At 47.4% G+C, this 23340-nt stretch overlaps 1 protein-coding gene across 1 annotated transcript in view; it reads left to right on the forward strand.

Moving 5' to 3' along the window:
* Positions 1 to 23340, forward strand: part of LOC308661366 (major histocompatibility complex class I-related gene protein-like) — a gene marked incomplete at both ends in the record, with an annotated part of 37594 nt that overhangs the window by 8749 nt on the left and 5505 nt on the right. Inside the window, one exon of the mRNA XM_081316287.1 lies at positions 1546 to 1833. Within this exon, the coding sequence (XP_081172413.1) occupies positions 1546 to 1833 (288 nt within the window). The remainder of the gene's footprint in view (positions 1 to 1545; positions 1834 to 23340) is intronic.

The following is a 23340-nucleotide window of genomic DNA, read 5'->3' on the forward strand; positions in this document are numbered from 1 at the left end:
CATCACATCGAGGGCATCACTGGGGTGGTTTGGGGTGGAGATGAAAAGCTGGGTATCATCAGCATACAGATGATACCCAACCCCAAAACCACGAATGATCTCACCCAGTGGCTTCATATAGATGTTGAACAGGAGAGGCGAGAGGACCGACCCCTGAGGAACTCCACACACGAGAGGCCTCGAGGCCGAACTCTGCCCTCCTGCTAACATCGACTGCGAACGTCCCAGGAGGTAGGAGGAGAACCACTGCAAAACAGTGCCTCCCACTCCCAACCCCCTGAGACGCCGCAGTAAGATACCATGGTTGATGGTATCGAAAGCTGCTGAGAGGTCTAATAGGACTAGGACAGAGGAGCAACCCCTGTCCCGAGCCCGCCAGAGATCATTCACCAGCGCGACCAATGCCGTCTCCATGCTGTACCCGGGCCTGAAGCCCGATTGGTACGGGTCCAGATAATCAGCTTCCTCCAGGAACAAAGGGAGCTGATGCGCCACTACGCTCTCAACAACCTTCGCAAGAAAGCGAAGGTTGGAGACCGGTCGATAGTTGTTTAAAACAGCTGGGTCCAGGTCAGGCTTCTTGAGGAGGGGTCTTACCACCGCCTCCTTCAAGGCGGTGGGAAAACTACCCTCACTCAAAGAAGCAGTTATCACTGCCTGGAGCCAGCCTCATGTCGCCTCCCGAGCCGCATAAACCAGCCAGGAGGGGCACGGGTCCAATAAACACATGGTGGAGCTCAGCCTCCCCATGATCCTGTCCACATCTTCCAGAGTCACAGGATTGAACTCTTCCCAGATAACATCACCAAGACCGCCCATGTCCTCACCGTCAGACTCTGCTCAGTCGGAGTCCAAACCGGTCCGGATCCGAGCGATTTTGTCCGACTGGCTTAGGCCTGGGATATTTGCAGGACCGTCTGCTGCCAGGAACGTTTTCCCATTGTCCTGTACGCTCACACAGAGAGGGCCTCCTCAGGGTGCCGTTGGCCAGACAATGACAGCTGGCAACCCTCAGGGGGAGGGTCTTCTCTGTTGGGGCACCTGCTTGGTGGAATCAACTCCCCCGGGAGCTCCGGATGGCCCCAGACCTTCGGTCCTTTCGCCGTGACCTTAAGACATATCTTTTCCAACAGGCCAACCTGGACTGATGATAATGGGGTTTTTAATTATGATTTTAAATGTTTTTATTGGTTTTAGTGGGACTTTGACACAATTTAATTCTTTTTTAATATTTGTATATATTTGTATTTTATTGTTGTTAGCCGCCCTGAGTCCTTCGGGAGATGGGGCGGCATATAAGTCTCATTATAAATAAATAAAATAAAGTCCCAGGCAGCGCAATTACTTTGGACAGAATGACAACTTTACCCAAATTCTACGCAATCGAAAACAGCTCCAATGCCTCCATCTCTGAGGGTCCCAGAGACTCAGGAGAGGACAGGGAATAGTGGCTGAGGATGGCCAAACAGAGGTCTTCCCACTTATGAAATCATCTTACTAGAAACTCTCAGAATCCTGGGATTTGTGTTGTTGCTGTTTCTGCAGAGCCCCCGGTGGGGAAGGTGACTCGCAAGGTGGTGGATGACAGCCTGGAGGTCCTCATCTGCCAGGCCTACGGCTTCTACCCCAAGGAGATCCAGGCCACCTGGACCAGGGATGGAGAGATCTGGGAAAACAAGACCCTCCCTAGGAACGTGGCCCCCAACTCGGATGGGACCTATTATGTCTGGCTCAGCATTGAGATTGACCCCAAGGAGAGGGACTGTTTCTGGTGTCGCCTGGAGCACGAAGGCTTGCAGGAGCCCCTGGTCTTGGCCTGGAAGGAGGAAACAGGTGAGAGGCTGATGGGATTGTGACATGTAGAAGTAGATTTTTTCACCAATGCGGGAAAGTGTGAGGAGAAGAGGTATTTCCGCTGTGTCATCTCTAGCTTTCAGATGGAGGGCAGGAGAGAAGCGGTTTCTGACAGGGGAGTTAGAAGCTGAGAGAAAACATATGAAGATATACAAGATAGGGTATGATTTCAGATGATACGATATGCATGAAGACAGGAGATAGGCTAGGTATGGAATGAAGCTGAGAGGAAGACTTTTCTGATGGGACGAGTTATGCCATGTCATTCAGCAAGGCAGGATGGGCTTGGATCAGCCCAACAAGGTAGAGCAGAGGAAAAGAATTGATGTTATTCTTTTTACAAAAATATAATGACCGAATCTTGCAGTCTGGACTTGCTTCCCCCTCCCCGCCTCCATTTATCTTCAGGTGAACCAGGCATGTTGGACATGTTTCCTTAACCTGATTTCTTGGCCCAGGCTGAAGCCTCCCCTTTATCTGACTGGTCCTTGGTTGTGGCTCTTCCTTCTGCCCTTCCAGGCCGTTCCCTCTTCAGGCTGGGAGGGGCGTCTTTCAGGTGGGGGGGAGCTTCCTGGAGTCCAGTGCAGGTTGGGAAATGCTTCCATTGCTCAGCATCTCCACTTCAGGGAACTCGGCATCTGTCTAATCGGAACCATGTTTCTCCTTCTTTAGCTTCATTGTGGTGGATTCCTATGGGAACTCTCGTTGTCACATTCTTGATGTTTGGGATTGTCTTCCTGGAGTGTAAGTTAAAACCCGTTCATTGACCCCACCCACACCCACCCCATATCTTGTGTCTTTCTGAGCGAACGGAGCCGATGTGAATGACTGAGCCTCTCTTGAGAGTTGCAGCCAGGACCCCCTCAAAGCCCCTTCCCCACAAAGAGCATTTTGAAGAGGGGTCAAAGGGAAGAAGAAACTAGCCAGCCACTTTTCAACACCTACAAATCTCAGAAGTTCAACAATCCTGTCATTTTGCAGGCAGCCACTTTGGCCCCACTGGACTTACTACTGAGGGGCACACACATCAGGGGTCAGGAGTCCAAGAAAAGTGATATGGGACGTGTGCTGTTAGAGCAAGTAGTATTTTAGGAATTAAGAACTGTCCCCTTAAGGCAGGGGTGTCAAACTCAATTTCATTGAGGGCCGCATCAGCATTGCGGTTGCCCTCAAGGGGCCGGGTGGGTATGGCCAGGGTAGGCGTGGCCTACTGGGTGGGCATGGCTAGAGTGGGCGTGGCCTACTGGGTGGGCATGGCCAGCTCTACATCATTGGCATCAAGGGTGCCTATGGGGGCCTGGGCAGGAGTGGGACAGATCTGAGGGTCTCTGGCAGAAGGAGGGTCTCTGGGGCAGGGCCAAGGCAGTGGGGGCCGTTCCCTCACTGTTTCCAGGATGGCTTCGTGGGCCACATGAAACCACTTTGCGGGCCGGATCCGGCCGCCGGGCCTTGTGTTTGACATGTCTGCCTTAAGGGATAGCCCTCTGGGAAATGTAGTTTTAAGTTGCTTCGTCATATCTGTGTTTCGGATTGGCCACTGGGTGGGACTTCCATCTGGGATACCTGGGTTTCCTGCATAGGTGTAGAGGGGCTGTCTTATGATGAATTCCAGCCAGAAAGCCACAAGGCTTTCTGCTTCCTACAACATGGGGAAATTACCTTTCTTTTTTTTACACTACGCGATGGGATAGATTATGAAACGTGTTTCAGAAGAATCTCCGCAATAACTGTGAGTTAATGTTCAGCATGCCTGATGAATTAAATGGTCTGCATAAGTCCATCCGTGGAGTTTATATGTCTGAATCCTAGCAAAAGCAGAATCCAGAACAGGAAGCACTGGTGGAAAAAAAAACATAATCCTGCCTCAGAAGATGATCAGGGGACTTCAGGTGCAGGATAAGGGCATTGGAGTGAGGGGCCCTCTTGTCCTCTGCCCCTGATTGCCTAACACCTGGAGACAGACCCAGAGGTGCTTTTTCAAGAGGCAACTGGGATTTCTGGTTTGTCTTTGAAGACGGTTCACTTAGCCAAGAAGCTTCTTTAGTTCCGGACTAGAACTGAAGAACCTTCTTGGATGAGAAGCGAAACGTCTTCAAAGAAAAACAAAGAAAGTCCAGTTGCCTCTTGAATAAGCACCTTTGGGACAACCCTGACCTGGATGGCGGAGAATCTCCATAGACCCCGGGGACAGACAACAACAGGGAGGAAAGGCCAGCAGTAAAAGAAACCGCTACTTGTTCTCCTACTCAAAAGCAAGACACACAAGAGGGAGGGTGGATGTGGGAAGTCTCACCTCAGTTGAGTTCAACCAAGTGTCGCTCAACAAAGGCTTGTAATTTTCTCAGAAACAGTGTGGAACTGTTTGCCATTTTCCCCTTTCAGGATGTGCCTTTTTTATTTTATCTTGCTTGTGATTTGTCTTGATTGCTGCCTGGTGCTTAGCCACTCAGACACAGCCTTTCAAGATCAGCCACGGTTGCTGGTTCTTCTTTACGGCTCGGTTGGGACTGGGGTTTTGGAGTATAAATCAAAAGAAATGTTGTGAAAGTTGGAGTATGGAATATATGGGGAACACTGTAGGGAAATTATTGCAGGCTGCAGAAGGGCAGCTGAAACAATTGTTTTTCAGTCTCCTGAAACAAGCCATGATAAACCATCTGTTCAGCACAAGGTCAATCAGTTAATTGTTGGCTATTAAAATGCAGCTGACATAACCAAGCCAGGGGAATATCATGCAGGTTCAGAGCCAATGGGAGAGTAGGATTTTTTGTTGTACACGAGCTCAATCCTATGAGTGAATTTCCTTGTAAATAAAAGGGAGCTTTGGACATTGCTCTGGGCTCTCATCCCGAGGTAGAAAAGACTCTGTCTTATTTTCATGAGAGACCACCACAGAACACCATCTGTCTTGCACCAGCAACAGGATTCCCAGAGGTCTAGCATCATTGTTTAAAGTAAATGAATGTTGATTTGGGACAGGTTCCTTTTGGGAACAGCCCTGCTGGCCACCTTTGAATGGCTTCAGCAGTGGGGGGAAACCAGGACTATGACATCCCATTGGAGTTCTAACCGGAGCAAGGAGAGTTTCAGCTTGATTATTCCTCAGTAATCCCCAGGAATGTTCCATTTCATTGGCTCTTGACAGCCAACAATTCTGCTCTTTGTCAGAAACAGAAGGGAGCATTAATAGATCAAAATCAAATGCGTAGGTATAGTATAGGTGGTACCTTGCTCAATAGTAGTAACTGTGAGAGGGATCTCGGAGTCCTAGTAGACAATCACTTCAATATGAGCCAGCCGTGTGCTGCAGCTGCCAAAAAAGCCAACACAGTGCTAGGCTGCATTAACAGAGGGATAGAATCAAGATCAAGTGAAGTACTAATACCACTTTACAATGCCTTGGTAAGGCCACACCTGGAATACTGCATCCAGTTTTGGTCACCACGATGTAAAAAAGATGTCGAGACTCTAGAAAGAGTACAGAGAAGAGCAACAAAGATGATTGGGGGACTGGAGGCTAAAACATATAGGGAACGGTTGCTGGAATTGGGTATGTGTAGTTTAATGAAGAGAAGGGTGAGGGGTGACATGATAGCAGTGTTCCAATATCTCAGGGGCTGCCACAAAGAAGAGGGAGCCAAGCTATTCTCCAAAGCACCTGAAGGACAGGAAGCAATGGATGGAAACTAACCAAAGAGAGAAGCAACCTAGAACCAAGGAGAAACTTCCTGACAGTTAGAACAATTAACCAGTGGAACAACCTGCCTCCAGAGGTGGTGAATGCTCCAACACTGGAGGTTTTTAAGAAGAGACTGGACAGCCATTTGCCTGAAATGGTATAAGGCTTCCTGCCTGAGCAGGGGTTTGGACTAGATGACCTCCAAGATCCTCTCCTTCTCCTTCTCCTTCTCCTTCTCCTTCTCCTTCTTCTTCTTCCTCCTCCTCCTCCTCCTCCTCCTCCTCCTCCTCCTCCTCCTCCTCCTCATTATTATTATTATTATTATTATTATTATTATTATTATTATTATTATTATTATTATTATTATTATTATTATTAAGATACTGGGTTATACCGTATATACTTGAGTATAAGCCGAATTTTTCAGCCCACTTTTTGGGCTGAAAAATTCCACTTCGGCTTATACTCCAGTCAACAAAAAAAACTTACCGAGGACTTGTGCGCGGCCGAGGCTTTGGTGCTTCCGGGATCGCCCGCACCTCTCCCAAGCCACCGCCGTCCGAGACCTGCCGAAGTTTGGGGAGGTTTGGGGAGGTGCGCGCGCACCTCCCCAAACTCCGCGCCTTGCCTGCCTGCTTCTTTCCGCAGCGGAAAGAAGCAGGCAGGCAGGGCGCGGAGGAACGGAGACTTGCCGACGTTTGGGGAGGTTTGGGCGCCTCCCCAAACCTCGGCAGGTCTCCGTTCCTCCGCGCAGACCTGCCGACGTTTGGGGAGGTTTGGGCGCCTCCCCAAACCTCGGCAGGTCTCCGTTCCTCCTGCCGACCTTTGGGGAGGTTTGGGCGCCTCCCCAAACCTCCCCAAACCTCGGCAGGTCTCCGTTCCTCCTGCCGACCTTTGGGGAGGTTTGGGCGCCTCCCCAAACCTCGGCAGGTCTCCGTTCCTCCTGCCGACCTTTGGGGAGGTTTGGGCGCCTCCCCAAACCTCCCCAAACCTCGGCAGGTCTCCGTTCCTCCTGCTGACCTTTGGGGAGGTTTGGGCACCTCCCCAAACCTCGGCAGGTCTCCGTTCCTCCTGCCGACCTTTGGGGAGGTTTGGGCGCCTCCCCAAACCTCCCCAAACCTCGGCAGGTCTCCGTTCCTCCTGCCGACCTTTGGGGAGGTTTGGGCGCCTCCCCAAACCTCGGCAGGTCTCCGTTCCTCCGCGCAGACCTGCCGACCTTTGGGGAGGTTTGGGCGCCTCCCCAAACGTCCCCAAACCTCGGCAGGTCTCCGTTCCTGTTTGGGGAGGTTTGGGCGCCTCCCCAAACCTCGGCAGGTCTCCGTTCCTCCGCGCAGACCTGCCGACGTTTGGGGAGGTTTGGGCACCTCCCCAAACCTCCCCAAACCTCGGCAGGTCTCCGTTCCTGTTTGGGGAGGTTTGGGCGCCTCCCCAAACCTCCCCAAACCTCGGCAGGTCTCCGTTCCTCCGCGCAGACCTGCCGACCTTTGGGGAGGTTTGGGCGCCTCCCCAAACGTCCCCAAACCTCGGCAGGTCTCCGTTCCTGTTTGGGGAGGTTTCGGCGCCTCCCCAAACCTCCCCAAACCTCGGCAGGTCTCCGTTCCTCCGCGCAGACCTGCCGACCTTTGGGGAGGTTTGGGCGCCTCCCCAAACGTCCCCAAACCTCGGCAGGTCTCCGTTCCTGTTTGGGGAGGTTTGGGCGCCTCCCCAAACCTCCCCAAACCTCGGCAGGTCTCCGTTCCTCCGCGCAGACCTGCCGACCTTTGGGGAGGTTTGGGCGCCTCCCCAAACCTCCCCAAACCTCGGCAGGTCTCCGTTCCTGTTTGGGGAGGTTTGGGCGCCTCCCCAAACCTCGGCAGGTCTCCGTTCCTCCGCGCAGACCTGCCGACCTTTGGGGAGGTTTGGGCGCCTCCCCAAACGTCCCCAAACCTCGGCAGGTCTCCGTTCCTGTTTGGGGAGGTTTGGGCGCCTCCCCAAACCTCCCCAAACCTCGGCAGGTCTCCGTTCCTCCGCGCAGACCTGCCGACCTTTGGGGAGGTTTGGGCGCCTCCCCAAACGTCCCCAAACCTCGGCAGGTCTCCGTTCCTGTTTGGGGAGGTTTGGGCACCTCCCCAAACCTCCCCAAACCTCGGCAGGTCTCCGTTCCTCCGCGCAGACCTGCCGACCTTTGGGGAGGTTTGGGCGCCTCCCCAAACGTCCCCAAACCTCGGCAGGTCTCCGTTCCTCCGCGCAGACCTGCCGACGTTTGGGGAGGTTTGGGCGCCTCCCCAAACCTCCCCAAACCTCGGCAGGTCTCCGTTCCTGTTTGGGGAGGTTTGGGCGCCTCCCCAAACCTCGGCAGGTCTCCGTTCCTCCGCGCAGACCTGCCGACCTTTGGGGAGGTTTGGGCGCCTCCCCAAACGTCCCCAAACCTCGGCAGGTCTCCGTTCCTGTTTGGGGAGGTTTGGGCGCCTCCCCAAACCTCCCCAAACCTCGGCAGGTCTCCGTTCCTCCGCGCAGACCTGCCGACCTTTGGGGAGGTTTGGGCGCCTCCCCAAACGTCCCCAAACCTCGGCAGGTCTCCGTTCCTGTTTGGGGAGGTTTGGGCACCTCCCCAAACCTCCCCAAACCTCGGCAGGTCTCCGTTCCTCCGCGCAGACCTGCCGACCTTTGGGGAGGTTTGGGCGCCTCCCCAAACGTCCCCAAACCTCGGCAGGTCTCCGTTCCTCCGCGCAGACCTGCCGACGTTTGGGGAGGTTTGGGCGCCTCCCCAAACCTCCCCAAACCTCGGCAGGTCTCCGTTCCTGTTTGGGGAGGTTTGGGCGCCTCCCCAAACCTCGGCAGGTCTCCGTTCCTCCGCGCAGACCTGCCGACCTTTGGGGAGGTTTGGGCGCCTCCCCAAACGTCCCCAAACCTCGGCAGGTCTCCGTTCCTGTTTGGGGAGGTTTGGGCGCCTCCCCAAACCTCCCCAAACCTCGGCAGGTCTCCGTTCCTCCGCGCAGACCTGCCGACCTTTGGGGAGGTTTGGGCGCCTCCCCAAACGTCCCCAAACCTCGGCAGGTCTCCGTTCCTGTTTGGGGAGGTTTGGGCACCTCCCCAAACCTCCCCAAACCTCGGCAGGTCTCCGTTCCTCCGCGCAGACCTGCCGACCTTTGGGGAGGTTTGGGCGCCTCCCCAAACGTCCCCAAACCTCGGCAGGTCTCCGTTCCTCCGCGCAGACCTGCCGACGTTTGGGGAGGTTTGGGCGCCTCCCCAAACCTCCCCAAACCTCGGCAGGTCTCCGTTCCTGTTTGGGGAGGTTTGGGCGCCTCCCCAAACCTCGGCAGGTCTCCGTTCCTCCGCGCAGACCTGCCGACCTTTGGGGAGGTTTGGGCGCCTCCCCAAACGTCCCCAAACCTCGGCAGGTCTCCGTTCCTGTTTGGGGAGGTTTGGGCGCCTCCCCAAACCTCCCCAAACCTCGGCAGGTCTCCGTTCCTCCGCGCAGACCTGCCGACCTTTGGGGAGGTTTGGGCGCCTCCCCAAACGTCCCCAAACCTCGGCAGGTCTCCGTTCCTGTTTGGGGAGGTTTGGGCACCTCCCCAAACCTCCCCAAACCTCGGCAGGTCTCCGTTCCTCCGCGCAGACCTGCCGACCTTTGGGGAGGTTTGGGCGCCTCCCCAAACGTCCCCAAACCTCGGCAGGTCTCCGTTCCTCCGCGCAGACCTGCCGACGTTTGGGGAGGTTTGGGCGCCTCCCCAAACCTCCCCAAACCTCGGCAGGTCTCCGTTCCTGTTTGGGGAGGTTTGGGCGCCTCCCCAAACCTCGGCAGGTCTCCGTTCCTCCGCGCAGACCTGCCGACCTTTGGGGAGGTTTGGGCGCCTCCCCAAACGTCCCCAAACCTCGGCAGGTCTCCGTTCCTGTTTGGGGAGGTTTGGGCGCCTCCCCAAACCTCCCCAAACCTCGGCAGGTCTCCGTTCCTCCGCGCAGACCTGCCGACCTTTGGGGAGGTTTGGGCGCCTCCCCAAACGTCCCCAAACCTCGGCAGGTCTCCGTTCCTGTTTGGGGAGGTTTGGGCACCTCCCCAAACCTCCCCAAACCTCGGCAGGTCTCCGTTCCTCCGCGCAGACCTGCCGACCTTTGGGGAGGTTTGGGCGCCTCCCCAAACGTCCCCAAACCTCGGCAGGTCTCCGTTCCTCCGCGCAGACCTGCCGACGTTTGGGGAGGTTTGGGCGCCTCCCCAAACCTCCCCAAACCTCGGCAGGTCTCCGTTCCTGTTTGGGGAGGTTTGGGCGCCTCCCCAAACCTCGGCAGGTCTCCGTTCCTCCGCGCAGACCTGCCGACCTTTGGGGAGGTTTGGGCGCCTCCCCAAACGTCCCCAAACCTCGGCAGGTCTCCGTTCCTGTTTGGGGAGGTTTGGGCGCCTCCCCAAACCTCCCCAAACCTCGGCAGGTCTCCGTTCCTCCGCGCAGACCTGCCGACCTTTGGGGAGGTTTGGGCGCCTCCCCAAACGTCCCCAAACCTCGGCAGGTCTCCGTTCCTCCGCGCAGACCTGCCGACGTTTGGGGAGGTTTGGGCGCCTCCCCAAACCTCCCCAAACCTCGGCAGGTCTCCGTTCCTGTTTGGGGAGGTTTGGGCGCCTCCCCAAACCTCCCCAAACCTCGGCAGGTCTCCGTTCCTCCGCGCAGACCTACCGACCTTTGGGGAGGTTTGGGCGCCTCCCCAAACCTCCCCAAACCTCGGCAGGTCTCCGTTCTTCCTGCCGACCTTTGGGGAGGTTTGGGCGCCTCCCCAAACCTCCCCAAACGTTGGCAGGTCTGCGCGGAGGAACGGAGACCTGCCGAGGTTTGGGGAGGTTTGGGGAGGCGCCCAAACCTCCCCAAACAGGAACGGAGACCTGCCGAGGTTTGGGGAGGTTTGGGGAGGCGCCCAAACCTCCCCAAAGGTCGGCAGGTCTGCGCAGAGGAACGGAGACCTGCCGAGGTTTGGGGAGGCGCCCAAACCTCCCCAAAGGTCGGCAGGAAGAACGGAGACCTGCCGAGGTTTGGGGAGGTTTGGGGAGGCGCCCAAACCTCCCCAAAGGTCGGCAGGAGGAACGGAGACCAGCAGAGGTTTGGGGAGGCGCCCAAACCTCCCCAAAGGTCGGCAGGAAGAACGGAGACCTGCCGAGGTTTGGGGAGGTTTGGGGAGGCGCCCAAACCTCCCCAAACGTCGGCAGGTCTGCGCGGAGGAACGGAGACCTGCCGAGGTTTGGGGAGGCGCCCAAACCTCCCCAAAGGTCGGCAGGAGGAACGGAGACCTGCCGAGGTTTGGGGAGGTTTGGGGAGGCGCCCAAACCTCCCCAAAGGTCGGCAGGAGGAACGGAGACCTGCCGAGGTTTGGGGAGGCGCCCAAACCTCCCCAAAGGTCGGCAGGAGGAACGGAGACCTGCCGAGGTTTGGGGAGGTTTGGGGAGGCGCCCAAACCTCCCCAAAGGTCGGCAGGAGGAACGGAGACCTGCCGAGGTTTGGGGAGGTTTGGGGAGGCGCCCAAACCTCCCCAAAGGTCGGCAGGAGGAACGGAGACCTGCCGAGGTTTGGGGAGGTTTGGGGAGGCGCCCAAACCTCCCCAAAGGTCGGCAGGTCTGTGCGGAGGAACGGAGACCTGCAGAGGTTTGGGGAGGTTTGGGGAGGTGCCCAAACCTCCCCAAAGGTCAGCAGGAGGAACGGAGACCTGCCGAGGTTTGGGGAGGTTTGGGGAGGCGCCCAAACCTCCCCAAAGGTCGGCAGGAGGAACGGAGACCTGCCGAGGTTTGGGGAGGCGCCCAAACCTCCCCAAAGGTCGGCAGGTCTGCGCGGAGGAACGGAGACCTGCCGAGGTTTGGGGAGGTTTGGGGAGGCGCCCAAACCTCCCCAAAGGTCGGCAGGAGGAACGGAGACCTGCCGAGGTTTGGGGAGGTTTGGGAGGCGCCCAAACCTCCCCAAAGGTCGGCAGGAGGAACGGAGACCTGCCGAGGTTTGGGGAGGCGCCCAAACCTCCCCAAAGGTCGGCAGGTCTGCGCGGAGGAACGGAGACCTGCAGAGGTTTGGGGAGGCGCCCAAACCTCCCCAAAGGTCGGCAGGAGGAACGGAGACCTGCCGAGGTTTGGGGAGGTTTGGGGAGGCGCCCAAACCTCCCCAAAGGTCGGCAGGAGGAACGGAGACCTGCCGAGGTTTGGGGAGGTTTGGGGAGGCGCCCAAACCTCCCCAAAGGTCGGCAGGAGGAACGGAGACCTGCCGAGGTTTGGGGAGGTTTGGGGAGGCGCCCAAACCTCCCCAAAGGTCGGCAGGAGGAACGGAGACCTGCCGACGAGCCGCGGCCACACAGGGTATTCCTGTGTATTCAGGCTTGCAAAATGGCGGATCGAGCCTCTGCTGGCGGCAGAGGCTTGCAGAACGGCGGATCGGCTTATACTCGAGTCAATAACTTTTTCCAGTTTTTGGGGGTGAAATTGGGGGTCTCGGCTTATACTCGAGTCGGCTTATACTCAAGTATATACGGTAATCTGGCCAGTTGGTCCATCTGGGCCTTCTAGAGGTCTTCAGCCTGAGTCCTCTGCCTCAGAAAGCTGCTGTTCAAAAATTAACCAGCCTCCCTCTCTTCTTGCCATCGATCAGGGCAGAGACAAAGATGCAGGAAAAATTTCCATCCAGAAGATTCAACTTGCTCTGATCCTGTTTTTCAAGAAAAGCTTCCTTCTCCCCCAATGAAGGAGAGATTCAGTCACAGGCAATACTCCAGTCTAAAACTAGCTCAGAGGTGAGTCTGACTATTGCTGAAGTTAATTTAAGAGACTAAACTCCGAGTTTGGGAAACACCTGGGAGCCAAGAGCATCAGGCTTGTTGGGGTGGGGAATCCACCCTCTAAGTCTTTCCGAGGGAGCCCTGGAGAGACGGCGGGCTGCCTGGGGTTCCTTTGGGGCTCAGCCCCTCCTGCCTGGGACCCTCTGATCTTCTGGCCTACAGGGTAGATCCAGACCAGCTCAGCCTCTCCGTCCCACCAGCTCTGAGGTAGGAATATGACAATGGAAGCAACTGTTGGGCACCCTGGGAAAGTGTGGGGATATCTCTCCAAGGAGGATTGGAGAGGAGGGTAAGAAAGAGATTGGGGGACAGAAAAATATGGGGGAGGGTCATCCAGGAAAAAAAAAGCTCTTTGATGAGGATTTATTTATTTATTTATTTTATTTTATTAAATTTATATACCGCCCTATTCCTGGAGGACTCAGGGCGGTGTACAGGGAAGATTAAAACAAACATATAAAAATTAAAATCAGATTAAAACAATTAATTAAAGTCCCCGAAATTTAAAACTAAAGCCTAATAAAAATTTAAACCCCTCAGGATGAGCTGGAGGGCGAAACAGGAAAGGAACTCTAAAGGGGAGAAGCGAGGATACACCCCCCCCCCCCGGAATTCCTCTCTCCAGCAAGCCTTTCTCTCCTTTGGATGCTTAGCCCTCTTGCCTCCTGGGGGTTGCTGTGGGGAGAAGAGGGAGGTGAGGAGAGAAAAGCCTCCCCCCACACAAACCAGGGCATTGACTTCCTCCATTTTCTCGCTCTGTAGCACAAGACAACGTATGGAGGACTCCCGGGTGCCAAGGCGTCGCCGAAGACAGCCATTTCCAGGCTGTCAGCTCCGCAGCTTTGTAGAACCGCCGAAAACAGCGCCGATCAGCTGTTTCGGTGGTTTGGAAGCCCCCTCCTCGGGAGAAGAGAAGGGGGTGAGTACCCAGGTAGGGGTAGAGCTCTCCGGGGCCGCCAGAACTTAAAGTTTTGGCGGCTGAAGGATTGAGCCCCCCCGAAGCCTGGGTTTGCTCCGGGCTGCGCAGCGTTTCTTCTCCGTGCTTTTAGGAGCAGAACAAGGCGTTCGCAACCATCCCTGCCAGCAGGAAAGGATTTCGGAGATCGAGGATGCAGGCAGAGCGATACAGGAGATTAAGGTGAAAGTGGACTTTTGATCTTTAGCTCAATGGATTTTGCAGACTTTGAAAGTGAAAGTGCGTAGCAAGCAATAGTGGGGGAAAATGGCAGCTAAATCTTCCAAAGTTCTTAGAAGCGAGGGGACTTCCCCGGTGCAGCAGTCTTCGTTGCAAGCTTTATTGCCCCCTGCACCTGCACCCACGCCAGCTCTGACAGTTAAAGATTTGCAGAATGTGATGCAAGAAGCTTTGGAAAAGCAATCTCAGCAACTAGCTGAGATTATAGATGAAAACCTGGATGAGAAGCTAACAGAAAAACTGGATGAGAAGTTAACAGAAATAAGGGCGGACATTTTGCAAGAAACACATATTAGAGTTACGGACCAAAAGTTCTTATTAAATTCAAGACTGGGTACACAATTTATTGCTTCTGCAATGAATAAGAAGAATGGAGTGGTTGTTTATATTAAGAATACTATGACAGCGGAGTTAATTGAAGCAGATAAACAAGGAAGATACGTTATAATAGATTTGTTAATAGAAGGCAAGAAAACGCTTCTGGTTGGATTATATGCTCCTAATCAACAACAAGCAGATTTTATAGTTTACTACATAACAAGATCTCTCAGTTGGATTACAAATCTTTTATTTTTATGGGAGACTGGAATGGTGTCTTGGATGTACAAATGGACAAGAGTGGCTCTTTTAGAAGTACTCCAAGTCATGCTAAACTGCCTAAATCCTTTTTTGAGATGAAGGATGATTTGGAGCTGCGAGATATTTGGAGAGAAAGAAATTTACAAGAAAAGGATTATACTTTTTTTCCGATAGACACCAATCTTTTTCTAGGATTGACTTTATATTAATTTCTAATGATTTCTTTTCTAGGATTAAGAAGATAAAGATTTGTCCAAGAATTATGTCTGACCATAGCCCAGTCTGGCTAGAGATTGATAAGGATAACAGAGATAGGCGCTCCTGGCGTCTAAATGAGAACCTGCTTAGAAATCAGGAAAATGTGGAAGAATGTAAAAAACAGATGAAGGTTTTTTTTGAAATTAATATGAATAAGGGTACCTCTATGGAAATGGTTTGGGATGCTAGTAAGGCTTACATGAGAGGTGTGTTAATATACATGAATAATAAATATAGACGTAATTTGGAATTCAGGAGGAAAGAATTAGAGAATGAAATTAGGGAAAAAGAAAAGGCCTTAATTTTAAATCCATCGGATGCGAAGATTAAAGAGGTTATTAATTTATTAAGGGGACAGTTTGATAAGTTAATGGCTGATCAGGTGGCAACTAATCTACGGTTTGCTAGACATAATACTTTTTGTAATGCCAATAAACCAGGTAGATGGTTAGCTTATATGTTAAGGAAGAAGCAAAGGGCCTCTAATATAGACAAAATAGAGCATAAGGGTAAGGTAGTGTATCAACAGAACCTTATTAAGGAAACTTTTGTTGATTTTTATTCTAAATTATATGCTAGAGATAAGATTAATGAAGAAGATATTGATGTATACTTGAGGAATGCTAGTATTCCGGTTCTTACACAAGAACAAAAGGAAGAGATGAATCAATTGATAACTGAGGAAGAAATTCTTTTAGCAATTAAACAATTGAAAGTGGGTAAAGCGCCAGGAACGGATGGATTGACTGCCGTGTATTATAAAAATTTACAGCCTGAGATGATAAAGCCATTAAGGGAATTGTTTCAGACAATTCAAATGGGAGGAGGGGTGCCTCCGTCTTGGAAAACCGCTTTTATTTCTTTGATTCCGAAGGAAGATCAGGATGTCACTCAAGCAAGAAATTATAGACCAATATCACTTTTGAATATGGACTACAAGATATTTGCTAAGGTTTTAGCTAATAGATTAATGAGGGTACTGCAACAGGTAATTCATGGTGATCAAACTGGGTTTATAAGTGGTAGACAAATGAAAAATAACATGAGGCATATAGTTGATTTGTTGGAATTTCTGGAAAGAAACAACCAGATCCCTGCTGCGCTGATCTTTTTGGATGCTGAAAAAGCCTTTGATCAATTGGATTGGCAATTCTTGATGAAAGTATTAGATAAAATGAATTTTGGGGATAAATTTCTACAACCAATCAGGGCATTATATCAAAAGCAAACAGCCCGTATAATAGTAAATAATAGTTTGACTGAAGTATGTAATATTGAAAAGAGCACAAGGCAGGGGTGTCCGTTATCACCTCTGTTATAATATGTTGTTGAAAAAATGGTTTGTTTAACAGAGTATTATTAATACACAGTGGAAGTTGTACTGGGACTTTTAGGCAAACAGTAATGCACTAACACGAGTTTTATAACTTATTTTTACTCAGACAACAAAAAGAAACACAGTAAGAAATAGTCCAAGTATCAATCCAGTATCATGCACATAAAAGTCAGTCCATAAAAAACATAGTATCAAAATACAAAAGCTGCTTACCAATATCAAAAACAATATACACTGTAGCAAGCAGTTGATTCTTGAGAGAATAAATATCAAGTTAGCAAACAAGAGAACAAGAGGTATCCAAACACTAACATCAAACACATATACAAGAGCAACTACGTGTAACATCTAACTCTCTTTTATGTGGAATAATTACAGCCACACCCTTAGGCCGTTTAACTCCTTAAAGGTGCTTTTACTCCATTATATAATATTGTCACCCAAATCAAGTTTAATCTCTAACAATCTCCCCTTTTGGGTGGCATATTATACATATATTTTCACAATCTCAAATTACACATATCACAAACAGATTTATGCTTTATAGCACCCTGAGCTTTAGTAAACTGGTCAGCAATATTATCTTCAGTTGCACAATATTCCAGTTTAATCAAATTATCTTTAACACATTGTCTGACATTTAGATACCGTAGATCCGTATGTTTTGATCTAGTTTTCACTGCAGCATTAGTTGCTAATTTTATAGCTGCTTGATTGTCTTCATATACTTTTATTGGTTCATTACAATTTAAACCCATATCAAACAATAATTGTTTCCATACCAATAGCTCAGTACATAATAAAGATAAACAAGAAAATTCGGATTCAGTTGTTGATAAGCTTATATGCTTCTGTCTGTTAGACCTCCATCCTACTAAAGCGTTTCCCAATAATACAACCAATCCTGAAGTGGATTTTCTGGTTACAGTATCAGATGCAAAACTAGCATCTGCAAATGCTTTTAGTTCCAATTCCTTTGTTGGCTCTAGATATAGAGAATAATGTATGGTGTGCTTCAAATATCTTAAAACTCTTTTCGCACCTTGCCAACATCTGGTTGTAGGATTCTCACAATATCTAGCTAAATGATTAACTGTAAATGCTATGTCAGGTCTTGACCAGTTACATAAATACATCAAGCTGCCTATTAATGATTGATATATCTTTTTATCAAAGACATTGCTGTTATCTGCTGAACTCTCAAAACCTTGAACCATAGGTGTTTTTACTGGTTTACAGTTTTCCATATTATAACGTTTCAGCAAACCATTAATTTTCTTAGCTTGAGACAGTTTAAATCCTTTACTAGTCCTGACAATATCCAGCCCTAGATAATGACTAATAGCTCCTAGATCTTTTACTCTAAATTTTCTTTTTAACCCTGAAATTATTCTTTCAGTTTCTGTTTCATCTTTTGCTATAATAGCAATATCATCAGTGAATAATAATAACAATGATAATTCACTATTTTGCTGTTTTATAAATAAACAAGGATCTGCAATACTAGCTTTAAATCCCAAACTATTTAACTCTTTTACTAAACATCTATTCCACTCATAACCTGACTGTTTTAAACCATACAAACTCTTATTCAGTTTCCAACAGTACCCTACCTTACTTTCTATTCCTGATGGAACTTTCATATATATATCATGGTTTAATGTTGCATGCAAATAAGCAGTTTCAATATCTACATGTTTTATACTATAATTCTTATTTGCTGCCCAAACTAAAGCAGCCCTAAGAGTGGAAGCTCTTAACGTTGGGGAAAATACTTCATCATAATCACTATTATTCTGTGCAAATCCTTGAGCAACTAATCTTGCTTTATGTATTACCTCTCCTGTAACACTTTCTTTCAGTTTAAAAACCCATTTACATCCAATTAACTTTTCTGTTTTAGGTATTTTAACCTCTTGATAAACATTAAGATCTTGCAAAGACTTTATTTCTTTATCCATAGCTACTTTCCAATTCTTTCTTTCATTCTCAGGATACATTTTTATTTCTTCAACATTAGAAGGTTCAATGTCTATTTGACAAATTAAACCTGCCTCGAAACGATCAGGCTGTCGTCTTTCCCTGTTAGACCTTCTGAGAATTATTGGACTTATAGGTACATTTACATTATTATCTTCTTCCTCTCCTGTCTCCACTATCAGTGGTTCTTGTTTGATCTCTCTAGCAGGTTCCTCCTCTTCATTATCACTTTCATTTGAGGAGTTAGTTAAATCTTGTTGGGGAATATATACAATATCTTCTACCCTTTCCCAGCCTGACTGTTCTTGAAAAACAGCGCTAGAACTACAATAAATGTTTTTAGTACCTTTCTCCCAGAACCGATAAGACTTATGGTTTAACTCATAGCCAACAAAAAATAATTGTTTAGCTCTATGTTCTCCTTTATTTCTTATTGAACTTGGAATATGTACCCAAGCAGGTGTCCCAAATGTGTGAATATAACTAAGATTTGGTTTTCTCTTATACCATAAGGTATAAGGAATTTTACCTGTAGCTGAACTAACCACATTGTTTAAAATATGATTAGCACATTTTGCTGCTTCTCCCCATAAGCTATCAGGTAAACCAGAATCTTCAATCATAGATCTAATCATAGCTTGCAATGTTTGGCCCCTCCGTTCAACAAATGCATTATGCTGAGGTCTATAAGGAGCTGTACGTCTATGCTCTATTCCCTCTGAAACTAACAGCTCATTGAACTGTTTATTAACAAACTCAGTTCCATTGTCTGTTATTATGGTTTTTACATTTAACTGAGTTTTCCTTTGTACAAACTTGAGCCAATTAGATATTGTTTGTATAGTTTCAGTTTTTGACGTAAGGAGATAACAGAACCCATATCTGCTATAATGGTCTAGAATATTTAATATGTAGCAAGCACCCCCTAAACTGGGTTTCATAGGACCTATCAAATCCATAAATACCAGTTCTAATGGAGTTGTGGTTTTAAATCCATCTAACCTATTAGCTGGTGCTGCCCTGCTCTTTTCTCTACCACATACGTTACACTGCAGATATTTCTTACAAGCCTTTAACTTAAACCCATTAGACAAAGCTACAGTTCTTTTTAGTGTATTAAAATTCACATGACCCAATCTTCTATGTAATAAATGAATACATTCATCATGTGGTTTTTGATTTGTACAAGTAGTAGCCATTATAATAGGATCATTGCTAATTACAAACAAACCATCTTTCATATTAGCTATTAAGTTCACTTCATTCTTTTGAATAAGACATTCCTCCCCTTGGAAAGTAACTTTAAAACCTGCTTCCAATAATGCCTTAACTGATAATAGATTATAATCACATCTGGGAACATATAGCATTTCCAAATTTTGTTTTAAAAATGAACAGTAAACCTTACCCTCTCCAGAGACCTTGACTCTCCAGCCATTAGCCATAGGAATATATTTTTTACTAGACCTTATATTCTCAAAATCCCTTTTTATTTTTGAAATACAGTGTGTAGCTCCACTATCTACCACCCACCAATTGTGGTTATTAGTAGTTCTATTAGCTACAGCTACATTAATCAGCTTTTTATTCTTTCTATGGCTTTCCTTTCTCTGACAATTACTATTCTGACAAAACTTAGCAATATGTCCCTTTAACCCACAATTAAAGCATTTCCTTAAAATATAAGCAGATTCAGTCTTCTTTATTTCTTGTTGCAATGGCTCTCTCAACTGTTTTCTCTCCATACGACATCTTGATTCTTCCAACAACCTTCCAGTTATTGAAGAAACAGTTAGGTCTTCTTTGGACAAAACCTCCAAGGACGATACAAAGGCATCGTAGCTCTCATCCAATGATGATAAAATGATGTAAACCTGGTGAAGCTCTGAGAAAATAAGTTCTTTTTCTTGCAGTTCCAACAAAGTTGCTTTTATAAAGTTAAGGTGAGCTAACATATCGCCATTCTTTTCCAGTCTAGCTCTAAATAGCTTTCTGGTAAGATTTATATGAGCACCAACACTGTCCCGAACAAAAATCTTTTTCAACTTAGCCCAACATTTAGCAGCAGATTCTTCTCCACGCACATGGACTAGCTGTTGGTCTCCTAATGTTAGCCCAATGATAGATAAAGCCTTATCATTGTCTTTATTGAAGTCTACAATCTTCTTGTTATCTTCTTCATTAGTTGGATCCCAGGCAGTTACATCAGGAGGATTATGGACTATTTTCCAAAGACCTTGATTTTGTAATAGCAAACTACATTGTGTAGACCAGGATACGTAGTTTGACCCATTAAGCTGGGTAATGCAGAATGGATTGAATAGTCCTTGTGCCATTGTCTGAATTTGAAAACTCAGTTAGAAAATATAAATACAATACTGTGCCTGTCCTCAGCACCACACTGGATCTGGGCCCATAACCATTGTTATAATATGTTGTTGAAAAAATGGTTTGTTTAACAGAGTATTATTAATACACAGTGGAAGTTGTACTGGGACTTTTAGGCAAACAGTAATGCACTAACACGAGTTTTATAACTTATTTTTACTCAGACAACAAAAAGAAACACAGTAAGAAATAGTCCAAGTATCAATCCAGTATCATGCACATAAAAGTCAGTCCATAAAAAACATAGTATCAAAATACAAAAGCTGCTTACCAATATCAAAAACAATATACACTGTAGCAAGCAGTTGATTCTTGAGAGAATAAATATCAAGTTAGCAAACAAGAGAACAAGAGGTATCCAAACACTAACATCAAACACATATACAAGAGCAACTACGTGTAACATCTAACTCTCTTTTATGTGGAATAATTACAGCCACACCCTTAGGCCGTTTAACTCCTTAAAGGTGCTTTTACTCCATTATATAATATTGTCACCCAAATCAAGTTTAATCTCTAACAACCTCTATTATTTGTTTTAACATTGGAGATATTATTGATTAAAATACGGGATTCGGGAAAAATTAAGGGAATTCAAATAAGAGATCAGGATTACAGATTGAGGGCGTTTGCAGATGATCTGGTTGTTACGGTGACCCAGCCAGAAAATTCTGTTGTGGACCTGATGGAGATAATAATGCAATATGGGAAAGTTTCTGGATTCAAGGTTAATACACAAAAAACTAAAATGCTGTCTAAGAACATGACAGTATCACAAAAGGCTGTTTTAGAAGGGTTAACTGGATTTGAAATTGTTAAAAGGGTTAAATATTTGGGGTATATTTGTCACCCTCAAATGCAAAGTTATATAAAAATAATTATGAAAAGTTATGGGGAAAAGTTCAAAAAGAATTGGATAGTTGGAAAAAATTACAATTGTCCTTATTGGGAAGAATTGCAGCAGTGAAAATGAATGTTTTGCCGAAATTTCTATTTTTATTTCAAATGATACCTATTCTTAAAAAGGACTCAAACTTGGAGGAATGGCAAAAGGGTATTAATAAATTTGTTTGGGCAGGGAAAAGGCCACGAGTTAAATTTAAGATTATGCAGGACACGCGTGAAAGAGGTGGCCTCAAAATGCCCAACTTTAAATTATACTATGAAGCTACTGCTTTGTCAGCGATAAGTGATTGGATTAATTTAACACAAGGAAGATTATTAAATCTTGAAGGTCATGATTTGTTATTTGGTTGGCATGCATATTTATTGTATGATAAGGTGGATAATGTGCTTAAGGTGCATATTTTAAGACATGCTCTGTTGCGAGTTTGGAAAAAGTACAGACATAAGTTAAATTATAAGATACCCTTATGGGCAATACCGAAACATGCAATAGAAAATATAAATGTTGGGTTTAAACATGATATGACTACATATAAGGAAATTTTAAGTTTGGAAAGGAATGTATGGCATTTGAAGCCGTATATTTTTTTACGAGGAGAAAAGATTGTTCAAACCTGGTTTCAGTATGGGCAACTACAGGCCAGGTGGAAAGAAGGTCAGAAAATTGGTTTTTCAATGACTGATGAAAATTTGGTAAAGCAAATTAGAAATCAGGGTCAAGCACATATCAAACAGATATATCTTGCATTGATAGAAATTGATTCAGAGACAGAACTTGTTAAAGATTGCATGATAAAGTGGGCTCAGAACATTCAAGAAGTTATTACAATGGATACTTGGGAAAAGATTTGGGTGAGAAATGTAAAATTTACGCAAGCCCAAAATTTAAGAGAGAATTTTTATAAAATGTTTTATAGATGGCATTTAGATCCCAAAAAATTAGCAAGTATGTATTCGAATTACCAGCCTAAATGTTGGAGATGTGGTGGTGAAGATGCAACGTATTTTCATATATGGTGGACCTGTAAAAAGGTTAAAGCTTTGACTCTAAAAGTTTCCAACCTGGCGGAAATGGCAAAGATTTCGGCGTATTTGAAAGACCATTCGCAACAGAGATATATTGTGGAGTGGAAAAAATGGATTGATTACATCCAGAATAAATATGGGACTAAAAAGTTTCATTTAGCATTTGAATAAGTATTGATGTGATATTTATATTGCTTGTAGTCACTTTACAAGAGTTAAAGTGCGGTAGATTTAATAACTCAGTTATTAGCACATGGTAGATTATGATTGTTTCTACTTTTATACCTTGTATTTAGCTCTGGGAAGTTGGGGAGGGGGGAAGAGGAGGGGGGAGGGTTGGGTTGGGTTGGGAAGGGGGGGAAGGGCTGGGAGGGGTTGTTTTGTTAAAGATAAAATGTATTGAAAAACTTTTCAATAAAAAAAAGAAAGAAAACGTATGGAGGAGGGTGGAGCTCCTGAAGGCACTTCTCAATGTTGCCCAGTGAAGAAAGCAGTGTGAAACGGGGCGATAAACCTGAAACAGAAACACAGTAACAGAGTTGGAAGGGACCGTGGAGGTCTTCTAGTCCAACCTCCCCCCTCAAACAGAAGAGCGCATACCATTTCAAGACAAGCCACTGTCCAGTCTCTTCTTAAAAGCCTGCAGTGATGAAGCACCCACAGGTGCTGGAGGCAAGCCGTTCCACTGGTTAATTATTCTCAGAATTAAGAAATTCCTCCTGAATTCTAGGCTTGCTTCTCTCCTTGGTTAGTTTCCATCCATTGTTTCTTGTCTGGCCTTCGGGTGCATTGGAGAACAGGTTGACCCCCCCACACACTCTTCTTGGTGACAGCCCCTCAAATACTGGAACACTGGCCTTGGGTTTTCATTCTGCTTCACCCCTTGGGTTTAGTTAGCCCCTCATGGAAAGCCACTCCTTACCCACCCTCTTGCCCCCCCCACCCAACCCCCAACCCTGGACAGTGATTCGGTGACAGGATCTCAGTGGTTCAGCCAGGGGATTGGCAGCTTTATTCCTCTCTGGTAGAAATTCTCCAGGACCCCGCAAGAAGGGTGTTCTCTGTGGTGCTGCCCCGAGATTTTGCCACCATCTACAAAAAAATACTGTATCTCTGCCCCTCCCCACCTCCTCAGCAATCCCTGTACTTGGAGGTTGAAAGAGCCCCAAGAAATGAAAAGGTCCTGGTATCAGGAACCACATTTTTTTATTTTTTATTTATTTTTAATTCCATTTATATTCCGCCCTTCTCCGAAGACTCAGGGCGGCTTACAAGCTTAGCAGTAGCCTTCATTCTATGTATATGCCTGCTTATTAGGGCTTTCACACACACCCCCAAGCGGCATTATTACAAAGTCAGCTTAAT

Source organism: Vipera berus, assembly GCF_964194415.1.
Source record: "Vipera berus genome assembly, chromosome: 2".
In the NCBI taxonomy this organism is placed as follows: Eukaryota; Metazoa; Chordata; class Lepidosauria; order Squamata; family Viperidae; genus Vipera; species Vipera berus.